This window comes from Rhea pennata, chromosome 9, assembly GCF_028389875.1.
Source record: "Rhea pennata isolate bPtePen1 chromosome 9, bPtePen1.pri, whole genome shotgun sequence".
NCBI classification, from domain to species: domain Eukaryota; kingdom Metazoa; phylum Chordata; class Aves; order Rheiformes; family Rheidae; genus Rhea; species Rhea pennata.
In genome coordinates this window covers 23738067-23753323 of record NC_084671.1, presented here as the reverse complement: position 1 = coordinate 23753323, position 15257 = coordinate 23738067, and the positions used below count along the sequence as shown (strand labels likewise).

Below are 15257 nucleotides of genomic sequence, written 5' to 3'. Positions count from 1 at the left end.
GAGCTGTACGGAAGAAACTCAGCAGAGTGCCAAGGGGCAGCTTTGGTGGCATGGCAAATGTCTCTGGGGGGCAAAGTAGGGGAGAAATGCAGGCTGCCTGAGGACAAAAATGAGGTGTGAACTCCTTGGGCTGACGCCAGAATGAGAGAACTAGTGGATCTATGATTACCTCAGCAGTGGCAAAGGTAAGGAACAACAGAATAATCATCCTCCTTTCTAGCCTCTTTCCTGTAACCAAGGTTTTGCAAACAGGGGCCACGTTAAAGGAAAGCTAGCCCATGATCTGAGACAAGCTATTACCCAGGTAACATCTGCATGAGGAGTTCACTCTCCAGCCCCTCGGTGTTTGCGATTCGCTGCTCACGATGCGATTGCACCGCTTAGGCGGGTGAGCGATGGACTCGGACGGCAAAGAAGGCTTGCCAGGGCTCCTACCTTGTTACGGAAAAGACGGAGTTGGTCACAAACCTGCTGCCTGAGGCAGAGCAGTAGCTGACGCAAAGGTCTGGGCATGAGGCCACAAACTAGAAAAGGTTATAGAGGAGGATGCAGGTGTCTCTTGACAGTTTGGGGCATCTAGGGTTAAAAACAACAGCAGCAACAACAACAAAAACTAGCACACAGCAGGTAAGAGGTCTAAGGGAGATGGGGGGGGGTGCTCCAGAAGGACTCGGTGCTGCACAAAGTGCCTGCTCGTTCCATCTTACACCTCTGTGTCCTCCTCTTGCAGTGACAGCCCAGCATGGTGAACTGCTCGCAAAGCAATGACACAGTGCAGGATGGCGTCCTGCTTTTTCAGCTGATTATCTATGTCCCAGTTCTTGCATTTGGGGTCCTGCTGAACGCGATTGCCTTCTGGGTCTTCTGCTGCAAACTGAAGAGGTGGTCCGAGACCAGAGTGTACATGATCAACCTGATGGTCGCCGACTGTTCCCTGCTCTTTGCTCTGCCTTTCCTGATATATTTTCACCAACAAGAGCACCCCACAGGCAAGCTTTGCTTCACCATACAGTGTATATATTTTACAAACATGCCTATGAGCATCCTCATCGTCACGATGATTGCAATTGATCGATACATTGCAATAAAGTTCCCTCTAAAAGCAAAAACTCTCAGATCCCCGCTGAAATCAGCTTCCATCTGTGGACTTCTATGGATAACGCTCGTAACATATGCCTACTTCCATCCAGAATTTGAAGAAGGAAAGGAACAATTCTGCTTTCAGAAAAGAACTGTTCAGCCTAAATATTCAACACTGCTCTCCATTTTATTTGGGTATTTTATTCCCTTGGGGATTGTGGTTTTTTGTTCCGTGCAAGTCATTAAATGTCTCAAACAGAAGATGTCCACGAGCCCGCATGAGACAAAACTAATCCAGAAAGCGCTCCACGTTGTTTCTGTGAATCTGTGTGTGTTCGTTATATGCTTTTCACCTTTCTACATTGTACTGCTCTTGCGGTTTGTGGTGGATGTTACTGGAGCCTGTTCTCTGATCCCAAATATTAGAGTCTCTATACAGATCTTTGCATGCTTAGCAAATGCTAACTGCTGTTTGGATGCTTTCTGCTATTACTTTGCAGCCAAGGAATTTCAGGAAACTTCCTCTCTGCTCCCCCATTGTGTTTTTATGAGGTTTAGGATGAATCAAAGCCAAGAGTCACAGCAACCCACAGACCAAGTCATGACCTAAGAAAGCTATAGTGCACCACCGATGTCAATTCCACCCCATTCTTAGGAGCTACTGTGTTGCTGAAGTTTCGAGGCAGGGGGACCACCTATAATATCTGTAATCTTTGTGGTATAGGCATAACCGCAAAAAGGATCGATCCCCTCAAAGGCGGCTGATGCTGACTTGACTTTTGTTCTTCTGACCTCAGTGACTTGAATATAGCTCAGACTATTGTCTCAAACTGTTGTATCTCTGATCAGATTCAAGTGTTTCCTCTTCAAGAGAGAGATTCACCTGGTCTAGAGAGTAGATAAGGTTGTTGTTTTGGTCATGCACTCATTTATATTTTGGTCATATACTCATTTACATGCATGCAGCTAAACAAGAGGGACTGAGCTCCCTTTCATCAATGCACAAATCTACTTCTAGTACTTTAATATATATGGTCATTAAAAAGAAAAAAAAAAGCCACTGTGCGCTACATAAACTGCAGGAGTCAGAAAATGGCATGAGAATATTATCCATTCCAGCCATATAACATTTGTATTAGCCTGGGGCAATACTCTGACATTTGTAAGATTAAAATAATTGTGAGTACAAATAAAGACATGACTGCATGGAAAAAACTAAGTTATACCCAGTGTTATTGACCATGCAACATCTAGTAGTACTACATAGCATTGTACATAGCAAGAAAACGACTTCGATGATCTGCTCTCGCTCAGCTGGTCACTGTCAACCCTGGTGACAAGACTGTTGCTGCTCTTGAACGCGGTCAAATCTCGTGTCCTGTCCGGTGAGAAGCGGTCGTTTCTGTGTGTGTCGTCACAGCGTCCCTGCTGTTAGAGGAAGGAAGACCAGAAGACATCAATGAGCACCACAAGCAGATACATCCCTGATCCCACCCTCACTATCTATGAATGGTGCTCGCGAGTATTTGCTGACGGGGGGTCTCTATGGCAGAGACCAGGTGGACCCGCAGCTGAGGGTTTCTTGGAGCCACCCTGCATGACGAAGCACTGCTTTAGATTCGGGGCTTGCAGCAGCGACTTTTGGATGCCCGGGAGGACAGCAGAGGGAGCAAGGCCCCAGCTTTGACCCTGAGGTTGGTCTATCATCACGAAAGCCCACAGCAGCTTTCCACAAGCCGCCTCTACGAGCAGGGCTACCGGGCTCCTTGCCCTGGTGGGAGGCTGTGTCCCACACCGGGCTCGCTGCCCAGCCAAGCACCCTGGGCTCAAGGTAGGGGCAAGGACCTTGTCACAGAGCTCATTTTGAGGCATTTAACTCTTTTCAGGCATTATATGGGAAGCCTTCATCTATCCTAGGAGGACTCCAGACCAGGCACCTATTCTAAAGCCTGTTTTTCTGAGAACCTAAATCCTTTATAATATCTGTGCTTGCTGACTCAGTGCACCAGGAATCACTTCCCTCCCTGCACGGAAGTGACACCAGAGCAGCTCCAAACAGTTAAGCCACAGCATAACACAAAGCGAGCTCCTGATGCAGTGGAAGTAAACTATACATGACCTGGTGTGAGACAAGGGTTAGCGTCTAATCTCTGAAGCTCAAGAGTAATCAGCCGCTGGTTTGTTGCTGTGAATCCCTCGTAGCATCACCTGGAGGAAGAGCTTGCCTTAAAGTCATTTCTTCTATATTTGGTGATAGCAGATTAGCAGGTAATGCTTGCATCAGCTTATGCTTTAGTTTCATCAACGGCTACGTTTCTGCAATGCCATTCTTTTCCCCTCTTAGCTAGTATTTATTAACATATACTTCAAATAGTGCATATGGAGAGACAGACATATGAACACACTTCGGCTGATATTTTTAAGCTTCTGTTAAGATACACTGAGAATAAGAGAAAAAGACAGTTATAGGATTTTGATTTGATAAAGTCAAGAGATGACGACCACACACATAATTGTTTCATATACACACCACTGTTTGCTTTGATTTTTCTGGGTCTCCTATGCCATGTTTCGTTGTGGTTCCCCCGCATCCATGATGGGAACCCCCTGGAGGGTGAAGGCTATCAGAGCAAGGTGTCTGCAGCCGTCTCTGTGTTTGCGGGCCCGTGAGCATCTCCATCCGCATTGCATAAATCCTGCGGCTCATGTGCGAGATGCCAAGTGCCTGAGACAGAGAGGGGGCACAGACGGCTGCCCTTCCCAGGCCCTGAGGTGTGGTCTCCCAGGTGGGAGCCATCCTTCGCCCGCTCTGAAGGTGTGGGTGAAGGTACATCCCACGCCCCAGCGCCCTCCACAGTGGGTCCTGCATCGCCTCGGCACCGCTCAGTGTGCTGCCCTGCACGTGGACCACCCGGGGAGGATCCCACCACCCTGGCACGCTCAGGACCTTCTCCTGTTCAGCTATCCCTGTTTTACTGCCCTCATCGCCTCTCTTGCCCTGTGAAAAGGCTGTGGGCGTTCAAAGAGAAAGTTCCCAGAAAGTGAACACAGTGCAGACTGAGTTTAAAAAGCAACACAAAGCCTTGGCCTACCCACATGGCCAGTGAAACAGACGACGTGTTACAAAACTGCATAAAACTAATCAAGACAGACCCAGATCTGAGGAGGAGGGCAAGGAACAGCTTTACCAAAATAATAAAACCCCCCAAAATAATAAGCCTATCAGCTCCAGCTTTCCCCTATGATTTTGTTTTGAGCACTGAACTGTGAACCTGCTGCTCCCACCACCACTCTCAGCCTTGAGGCTGGACCCTTTTCCAGGCCAGGAGCCCAGCAGAAGTACCTTGTCAGCAGTACCACTATAGTAAATTCACTATAGTAAATAACGTCTCAGATTTAGAGGGAAATCCCTGGATTTCCCCCACGAGAAACCAAACCTGAATTCTTCCAAAGGCCAAGTGCAGCCAGGTTGGAAGTCAGCAGAGAAGGTCACTTACAAACCTCCTAGGAGTGACTTTTGTGCAAACACAGTCACTGAGAAGGACTTCCCCGCCAGGTCTTACATGCAGGGCGCTTGGTATAGTCCCATGGCATTCACTGGAGTACAGGACTTGGTCATGAGCTGGCCCAGCAATGCTTGGAAGCAAGGACACAAATACTGGGGTCATTTTATGCAAGCTATATACCTTTAGCTATTGCGATTGGGCATGTCAGTCCTTTATTTGCAGCTATGTCAAGCAGATGACATGCTTGATGGCATGGTATACATGAGCGATACCACAACCTCAGGTAGCACATGGGCCAAAACCAAGTCTATCATTAGCAGTCCAACACTGAAAAAAAAATAACACGGGACAATCACTAGACTTACTCTGTGATCTAGGCTTTTTTAATATATAAAATATCCTTCTAGTGGCACATATGGGCCCTTTAAGACTACCATCAGAGGACACACACAGGACAAGTATGGTTTATTCCAGATATACAGTCAGCAAAGCTCTAAATAACAAAGTAGGAAATGGTCTTCTGGCTTTGCTCAATGATGATGAGAATACTTAGAAGTGAATCAGAAAACTGGATTTCCATCTCTAATCAGCAGGACAACATCAAGCACAAATAATGTCTCAGATTTAGATGGGATTTCCAGGTGCTACTGTTAATCTTTCCGTGAAATCACCAGCTTCACCGTGCACCTGGGCAGCATAAGTGAGTCAGAGGTTATCAAACATCCTTCTCCCCCATCAGCAGCAGATCACAGATTTGAGACAATATCTCAGGATGGTTAGAGTTTTAGCCCTGCAAATCCAAGCAGGATAAAGAGAGTCAAACCAATATCAGATACAATCAGAGCCACCCCGTTATTCAACTCCATGTAAATGCTGAAATCAAGCTCTCTGGAGAAAGACCATTAGATTAGCTACAGGGGCCAAAACAAAGGTCTGTAACTTGCCTCCAGTAATAACCCCCAGTGACTGCTTCTCCAGGAAAGGTGTACAAAGTGGCAGTTATGCAGTGATACTTCCTTTGAATATGCTCCTGGCATCCAGGGCCTTGTATCTCGGAAACCTCTTGAGTCAGGGAATGTTTTTTTTTTTTTTTTCTCTCTCTTTAACACTTATCTGTGATTTTCTTCATTTCTTACAGTTTCTTTTTTTTTCCTTTCAGTTCTTTCTGCATGCCTGTAAACCTTATTATCTACAATACACTAGGGCAAGGGATCACTTTAGTCTTACTAGAGCCAGGGCTTAAAAGTTTGTCTTTCTACCCATTTGTTACCTGCACATGCTGAAAACCGCTGTCTCGACATTGCTCAACAACGTAAGAAAGGACAATTCCCCATCACAGAGACTACTCACCACCCAAAAGAACGATTAGATCTGATCTGCTCGTGTCACTTTCCTTTTGCAGAACTCTCATCACGGTGGAAGCTTCAGGGAGCAACAGCAGCACAAAAAGGGATATAACTACTCGGGCCATTAAGTAAATCATTTATGTTCCAGTTTTCTTCTTCAGACTATTATTTAATGATCTAGCTTTATGTGTGTTTTACTGCAAGTAGAGCAAATGGACAGACAACGATGTACATGACCAGCTTAATCATTACAGACTGCTGTTTGCTCTTTGTTTTGCCCCTCAAAGTCTCTTTTCAGAGACAGGAAAAGATGCAAGACAAATATTGTATTGATCTGAAAAAACATCTATTACTTAAGCAAATTTGCAAGTATCTGTGTTGTCACCCTCATGGCTGTTAACAAACACTTTGCAATTAACTAGCTTCTGAGAGCCAAAGGCTTAACGTCCCCATTAGCCTCTATTCTTGTTTGTACTGTGGTGTCAATCTTCATAACAAGTATCACTTATGCATTTAGGCAAATGGTGTTCAGTAGGAAAAAAGACTTCTCTTTCTGAAAACAGTTCAAAGGGCCACCAAAAACACTTTTGGTCTTGGGATCCCCTTCTGAAATATTTTATCTCATTCATTATAATGAGTGCTTGCGCCACATAGATTATTGTGAAGCTTGTGAAAAGGACGAAGGTACGTTCACATGATGTACAGTTAACTCGGAAAGCTAACAACATTGTTTCCAAAACCTGGTTGTGTTTATAATGTTTTCTCCACGTTAAAGCGGGACACCTTCTTCGACTCACAAGGGACTCCAACAAGGTTGGCTGTTCTGAAATAAACATCATTAACGCTTCTGTGCATGTGGCTAACTGCTGTTGGGATGCTATTCGCTACTGTTTTGTAACTGAGGAATTTCAGAGCCCTTTCTTGTTACCAAAGTATGTACTTTCTCCAATCAAGGAAGGATCACAGGCTAGGTACTGTATTAAAATAAACAGCTGTGCTGAAAAATCCATAGCTAACCTAACCTCATTACGTATAACCAAGCCTCCTGCATACAGAGCTGTATGAAATTAATGGTTTTTGCCTGTAGGAAGTATACTGAAGTCTTCCACCATTCACGCTCTAAATTTAAAAAATCAAGTGTTCATTCTGCTTGTTGTAAAAGGGAAAGTTGGTCACTTCACAGTCTCTGCCATCACCAAGAACGATCTTTTTGACATTTGTACTAAATGCTACAAAAACCGAAATAAGGAAACATTCTTTCAGAAGTAAAAATAAAGCTATTTCATGGTAATACTTCTTTAAGAAAACATATACTTATTGCCATTGTACACCAGAATCCTCTATTATCCATGCTTAAAGCATACTAGAGGCTTTGAGAACTGAAGCTTAGCTACTGTGATGAAAGATCTGCCTCACAATAGGACATTTATAGTGCAAGTGGAAATTGAGCAAGAAAATCCCTGATTATCTGCAGCACTATCACGATGATGTAGGTACTACTTGGACTAAAAGCATGATCTAGTTTCTGTGCCAATACATGATCACATTTAGGATTCAGTTCCGACACCTTTCTGAGTGCTCCCAGTATCTGGGAGGGCACCTGGACCATAGTAAACTACCAGCTACCACACAGCACTGGAATAGCAATCCCTAAGGATAACCGCGTGGTCATCCACAAACCTTTCCTACTCCCCAGCCTTTAATTCTGACTAAGGCTAGCTCACACCCCCAACCTGCAGAGCTGGCACTTTGTTAAACATTTTGGAAAATCCAAAGCGAACAGAAGCTTATAACTAGACACTGTACTTTTTGTGCAGACCGTAAATGCTCTTTTGCCTGAAGAAAACACAACAGAAGCAGTGGAAAAAGTATGCCAATTGCTCTTACCTTTTGAAGGCACGGCCACGGAAATTAGCAAAAGCCCTCTGCACCAAGTCTTGCTAGGCAAGGACTCTCGACTTCCTTTGAGGATTTTCTTCTCTTTATCACAGTGTCACATGTAGCTTTCCTTACACCAGTTTGGCCCAGTGAAATCACGCACGCTTTACCTAAATTTTAAAACCTCTTTGAAAAATGTAGGAGTCCACATTGCCCTCCATCGTGCTTCTGGGCTTCTGCCTTGCTCTCTCATTCCTAAGAGGCTACCACCACTCCTGGTAAAACATAGAAAAGCGGTCAAAATAGGAAATGAAGAGCCAGAAGCACCTAAACGGAGGCAGAGTAGAGGAAGAAGGGGCCCTTGGGGTGGCTGCATTTGCAAATTCTCAACTGGCCCTGACTCTGCCTTACTACATCCTGGTTGATCTGGCCCCAACAGCTGGCTTTGCATCCTGTCTGCACAGTTAAGGATTCCCACACTATCTAGACCCTCTTATTCATGGCCACTATCACACCTGAATTCCCACAGACATTTAGGATTTTGAGCCCTACTCGTTTAGGATCCGGTGGTTTTCCAGGATATTGCACCCATGAATCTTTCCACAAATTATTTTGAACTGGCTCCACGTAAACACCTGTATCTTCTACAGATGCATAAACCGAGATGTATAAACCTAGCTTCTCAAGCCAAAAGGCACAAAACCACTGCATTCTCTGTTAACATTTAAGCCAGGTATAATCTCCCCGTCCATTAGAAGAAAGAGGTGCTAACAATGACCTGATCTCTACACGAGCAAATCGTTGCTGTAGCCAATATTCAGGCTTGAGGGAAAAACTACAACCTGAGGCTTTGTGAAAAGAGGATCAAGCTAGAAGAGAGGAAAAGGGGAAATGGTCTGAGCTGCTAGGAGTTGCTCACAGCGCAAAGTTTGTGCAAATTGGACTGAAACTGCCACGTCACAGGCTTTCCATCCTAAAAATAGGACTAACACATTCTGCTTCCAGACCCAGAGTTTCATTTTGGTCAAGATCTGTTGTTACAACATCACATCTTCCTATGAGAAAGCCAGGGGAAAGACATATAGAGCAGGGGCACTGCAGAGCCCCAAAACACCTCAGGGCAATGCAATGCCTCGTGCCTCCCTTGTGTGTGTGGGCAGGATGCCGATACCTCTCTCACCTCTCTGGAGGCCCTCAGCCATGCCAGCACCTACCTTGCATGCACCACAGCCACAAGGCTCACGGGGTGATGCTCATTCGAAACCAGACCAAAGCAAGCAGTGCTGGCAGTCTGGCTCGGCCCCCTGCTCTGCAGCATCCAGTGCCGGTGGGATGTGGTTTCTGGGCTGCAGAGGAGACGGAGGCCTTCCCCAGGAGGGGAGGGAGGCTGGGAACCCATCCAAGCTGACATATTTCAGCTGTCCTTGGTCTGCGCCAGGATCATGGAAAAGACTTGTGGAAAGGGCTCCCTTTGGCTGAGAAAACCTTGAGCAGAGCCATCAGGTAGAGCTTACAAGGAAAGGAAAGAAGGATTGTGCAGTGCAGAAATAAGTCTTCAAGATCAAGATGTGCAAAGATCAAGTGGCTCTAAGCAAAAATCAGGCTAACACTGAAACTGTTAGCAGACATTCTTCCTTTAAATCTAAAAACTTACAAATACACACAAATCACAAGCAAAGAATTGAGACTACCCTGTAACGCTGTTAATGTATATGAGGCTGCGCAGGTATGCCCTAAGAACTAGCCAACTACTTTGTCATGGTTTTCAGAAAGGATGAGGAACTTGAGAAGCCCAGAATTTTAGAGAAACAGGCACACAAAACTTCATGCCAGGAAATAACTCTTTGAAATAAGTCAGCCAGGATGAGGATAGAGGGCAGAGACCAGCAAATGTGGTACCTTCCCTCAGAAGGGGCAGAAAGGGAACGGATCTGGCCAGTCACAACTCTGCTACACTCAGATCCAGAAATTGCAAAATTTTACAAGTCTAAAGTAAATTAAACAGATGGGAATGAGTAAAAAGGCAGAAGTAACTGGCGCTTTAGTTTACAGGACTATTTTGTCTCATAGGCTTCTTTCACTAAGAAAATTGCTTTTCCAGGAGAAGGGTGGTAGACATTGGTGTCAGTAAGGCCTCTGAATTACTGCTCTATAGGTGACATCCTTGTGAGGAGAGAGCTGTTGGGGGTGGGAGAGCAGTTACAGAGGGGACTGGCTAAAGGTGCAGATTTCCAGAAGGTCCTCTGCAGCACCTCACAAGCCATAATGTACCTTGTACAGTCACTGCTACCCAGATGGTCTCAGAGGCCATAAAAAACCCTCCAGAGAGCTGCCAGGCAAGCAAGCAAGAAACAGCTAACTTTGCAACAGTGAAAGTGTCACCTGCCACAATGTTCCCAAGGCTAAAGCGTGCTGACAACTGCAACAGCAGGAGCGAATGCCAAATGAGCATCAATTGTCCACGGCAGATACGCTAAAACCCCAAAACCAACAACATAGCCTGGAATCCCCTACAGAGACATGTAAGTTCTCACCAAATACCAGGTAGTCATAGCTTTGCCTACCAGTAGCGCACGTTGAGTCATTTTCATGCATCCTGATAAACCATGCTAACAGCTCCATGCTTTGCAACGGGGGACACTGCATTTGTCCCTCTGTTGAAACCTCGCTGGGCTGACAGGGAGAGACAGCACCCCCTGGGCTGGTGTACGGCAATCGCAGCGCCTCGTTGTTAACAGGAAGCATCAGACACTATGAGCTGAGCAACCTCCAGACTCAATTTTGACTCAGATTGTGGTTAATGTTGGTAGCGATGGCCTTGGCATAGACATTAGAAGTATACAGGGAGCAGCTAAAGACGATGGAAGTGGAGAAGTGCTTTCTGCACAGTGGTGATTCTATCAAAATCCAGGAAGTGGATGATTTTGTAAACTTAAGCCCTAACAAGAATCGTGACATGGAAATAATGGTGGTTGGGTATCAAATATCTGAGCGTACTAAAAGATCAGTACACTCAGTACTGTAACTACCTATAAGCCAAGATGAAGTCACCAGAATGGTGAAAGCAGTCTCTGAAAACATCTGGAGAGGTATTTAAGCTCAGTGCTGTACTGACTACATACTGGCCAGGAGGTAATCTGAAAGGCCTGGCTGCAATGCACAGACAAGACTACACACAGGTACCTTCAAAGCTGCTCTAAAATGAACTGGAAAATGGAAAGGGGACATGTGTTTGTCCAAAACAGCAGTGCAGGGTACTAGAAGTGGGATCTAAGGAGCGTGTTGGCCAACTCTTTAGAGCTCTTCTTTGGAAATGGGCTTGAATGGAAGGCCAAGGGGAGGGAAGGCATCAGCCTTTTTGAATAGAAAAAGGTAAACAAAAGGTGAAGAGCACAGAAAAGCACAAACCCAGCCCACGCTTTGAGTGGTGCTGACAGTTCTGTTACAAAAGATGGGTTTTTGCACCTAAACCTGCAGGGACATCAGCTGAGCTTCTGCACTGATGCCACTGTGCTTTGCTTTAGGGGACTCACCAGGGCAATGGGAAGTGCCCTTGTACAGGCCACTGGCAAAGCCTTCTCTGGAGCCCTGATATACCTTGCTCAAGGTCGAACTCGCACAGAGCAAGTACCTTTGAGACCTTAGGTAGGGGAGGGCAGACTAAAAAAAAGCTGTGGGAAAGTGAGATCAGATGGTGGTATAGTCTGGAAAAACTTTTTTAGAGAGAGCTACTTAATGTGAATAACAACATTGGTAAAAGCCTAAATGATCTGTCAATGAAAGGGGCAGAAAAACGTGAAGATAATTCCTTACCTGGGCACTCTGTAGGAGCCTCTGACCAGCAGGCATTTGAAGCCCAGAGGGCATTTTCCAAATGATGACAAACACGTGAGGTGGCACAGAGAGTGACTAAAGTCAAGAAGTCACAAGGTCACAAGGTCATGGGTCCCACATTTTCTCAGAATTGCTGGTTTATGCGAACTACAGAGGATGAGAAAACTACTGTGATTCAGATTGAAATCCAGTTATGAAAGACAAAACTGCCTGCAAACCATGGCTCTCACCTCTCCAACCGTTCTGCAAAGAGGACCTGTGGCCCAGTGGGGCTGGCTCTGCCCTAGGGCTCAGTGTGCTCATAGCAGGCAGCATACTTAGCTCCAGACCCAACACGTGGGGCAGCAAGATGGCAGAGGATCTCAGGGAGCTCTTTGAGTTGGGTGCCAAACAACACACACAGTTTGGCTGGCCAGGAAGGTTGATGGGCGACTACCTAGTGAAGTACAAGGCACTGGAAAATAAATCAAAAGAAAAAAAAATCAAAGTTGTTCGATCATCAGACAAACTGCTGCAAATATGCATGGCAGACAAGCATCTCACCTCTCCGGCAAGGCTACTTAAGGCTCTCCAATCAATAGGGGGTGATACAAACCATGGCAGTAGCTACGGAAGAAGCTCTGCCCTGGGGAAATACATTGCGGAGGGGCGGGTGCTCTTTTTCACCTAGCTTTGCAGCTGCCACAACCGTAAAGAAATGGTCATCACTGAACAATTTCCTTGTCACATGCCAAGGAGCATCACCTGGAGGATTCATCCATGCCTGCGTGACAAACTGAAGCTGGTCTGGAGTAACACTTACTCTCTCAGAGGACAGCAAGCAAGCAAGCAGGTAATTCCTCGTGGCAATTTGTTGATCGGGTTATTCTAGGTCTGTGAGGCACTACCTTTCCCTGTTCACAGTGGGACACCGAAATGTTTGTGGAGGAACAGGTAGAAGGCTGGCTCCAGTTTATTTTCAAGGGATAATCTTGATCCTGGCCACAGTAGGCATGCTCTGGAGATAGTTCACACTGCTTAAGAGCTGTCTCAGCCTTTGCTAAGGCTCCCTGTTGTCTCCATATGATCTATATTGGTTTCTTCTGGGCTTATTAATTCGTTCCTCCTATCCAAAACATGTGTGAACCAAAGCACAGAGTTGCTGCAGACATAGGCTAAAGCACTTTTTTGCCTCCTGAGAGGAGGTGTCATGGCACGATTCTCTGGTAAGATGATTTTCAAGACTGCCCAAGGGCTACAGCCATGGGTAGACTCCCTAGCACTGGCCTATGGATTGCTTGCTCAGGATGCTTTAGAGCATGGGGAAGCTGCACACATATAGCCTTTTCCCACTTACAGGAAAACTCCACAGACATCTCACGGTCCTCACAGAGCTTTTCTATCCTTGAAAAATTGCATCTAGATTGCATAATCCTGCAGGAACAGCCAGAAGCAGCAGGGTAAAGAGCAATATTGCCCTTAGATTGAGGGTGAGAAAACCACCCACTGGATCAGATACAGCTCACCATTTTATTTCAGAAGCCTGCTGATCACATTTCTTGCCATGTGGTTGTTTTTTCTTGGAATTCGGCAGATTGCTCTAATAGTTCTGAGACACAGATTGACTTTCACGATCCTTAAACGCCCAGGTGCATGCAGCCCACAGCACTCTGAGTCTTGCTGCACTAAACGCTACCACTAAGAATAGGATTAAATGATAGCTAATAATAATAATAATAATAATAATAATAATAGAGATCTACTAAAAATTGCCCTTATTCTAGTAAGAAGAGATGCCTAGTAAGAAGAGATGCTTAGACAGAGCTCAGGACTGAAGAGGAGGACAGATACTCCTTTGCAGCACATCTCCTGGAGCACTTCATGTTGTTAGGATCCTGGCTGGCTTCTCCTGAGCACCACTAGAAAGGGAGGGATAAGAGCTGGGTTTAGACATCCCCTTTCCACTACTGAATAGGCTAAAAGAGCTCATGTAGCTCTTGGCTGCAGGATACCTGCTTCTTGCTAATCTGAGTTGGGTTCAAAACAAAGACACGGGGGTTTTTGCACTGCAGCCAGCCATCAGCAGTCTCTGCCTCGGCTGACCCAGTAATAATCTGCGCTTTTCTCTCCTCCATGACTGACGCAGGTCATGTCCCTCTCCTTTCCCTTTCCACTGGATAACCCTGAGAACAGTACAGAACAGCAGATAAGGTCTCTGACGATGGTTTTCACTATCCATGAAGCACTGAGGCCCACAAGGCACTATCTGAAATACTCACCAGTACAATCAAAAGTCTAGATTCTAATGCGTTTAATCTGCTTTTCCAGGAACTGTGCCTCTTAATACCTCCAAAATGAACCACACCAGCTGCAATATCACAGCCTCCGAAAGCTTTCCACTTGTACAGCTCTGTGTTTACATCCCAGTTTTCCTTTCAGGCAGTGTGCTGAATGCATTGGCGCTGTGGGTGTTCTGCTGCAAACTCGGCAAGTGGACAGAAACTAGAGTGTATATGGCCAACTTAGCTTTGGCTGACTGTTTACTGCTCTTTACTTTGCCTTTTAAAATACTCTCACAGTTCTATCGACTGAAGGTAGACAGATGGTGTTTATTTCTGGAAGGTGCCTATTTCATCAACCGCTTAATGAGCATCAGTGTAGTTACTGTCGTAGCAGCTGACAGATATTTCACAATCAAGTATCCTTTGAAAGCCAAGATGCTAAGGTCTCCACTGAAGGCAGCTCTTGCCTCTGGATTTCTTTGGATAGTCATCATCTGCAAGATTTCCCTCATTAAACAATTAGAGGCCCGAGAGCAAGGTGAATTTTGCTTTGAGAAGTCTTCCACTGTGCCCTCAGTGATCACACTATGTGCTATTATTGCAGGGTTCTTCATACCACTTATTATCCTGAGTTTTTGCTCCATAAAAGTCATTGCAGAACTCATGAGAAAGAAAAATGAAAACCATCACAAAGAAAAGTTAATCAGGAAGGCCGCCTACATTGTTTCCACAAATATGACTGTATTCATCCTATGCTTTTTGCCTCTTTACCTTGGGCATCTCCTTCGCTTTATAATGGACTCCACCAGCTCCAGCTGCTCCGCAATACAAAGGGTTAACAATTTTGTTCACCTCGCCTCAATCCTTGCAAACACGAACTGCTGCCTGGATGCTATTTGTTATTACTTTGTAAACAAGGAATTTAAAGAAGCGTCTCCCAAGCTAGCAAAGGCCAGATCTGAAGCCAGTGAAGCAGCTGAAATTCAGCTGCCATGCCTAACACACTAGTGCAAAAATACACACAATACATGTTTTATACTTTCTGTGTCCAGGTTCAACTGGGACTCAAAAGCAGGTTTTTACACTTTCTTTTTCTGCATACACCACACAAAGAGTGTGATAGAGGGACTTTCTGCTAATGGGAACAATTCATACACATGAAAACTGGCACTGATACTATCAACCGCACCAGTCCAGATCCTGACGCAGTGATCTAGGTTACCACAGACAATTCTTTGCCTTATGCAAATCTGAGTAAACTGACAGTTTTCTACTGTAAAAACTGTCTCTCATTTTCACCAAAAACTCAAGGCAAGTACAGCCAGTGGCACAGCTTTTTTGTCCCCTCTGAC

General features: G+C 45.4%; 2 protein-coding genes across 2 annotated transcripts; both read left to right on the top strand.

Moving 5' to 3' along the window:
- Nucleotides 1-742: 742 nt before the first annotated feature.
- Nucleotides 743-1737, top strand: LOC134144310 (G-protein coupled receptor 35-like). The gene has a single exon (XM_062583111.1). It carries the CDS (start codon nt 743-745, stop codon nt 1688-1690), a length of 948 nt encoding a protein of 315 aa, XP_062439095.1. The 3' UTR covers nt 1691-1737.
- A 10426-nt stretch (nt 1738-12163) lies between these two features.
- Nucleotides 12164-14913, top strand: LOC134144280 (G-protein coupled receptor 35-like). Its single transcript, XM_062583077.1, is given in 3 exon segments — nt 12164-12190; nt 12192-12246; nt 13952-14913. Coding segments are annotated over 3 exon segments (1044 nt in total).
- Nucleotides 14914-15257: the final 344 nt, after the last annotated feature.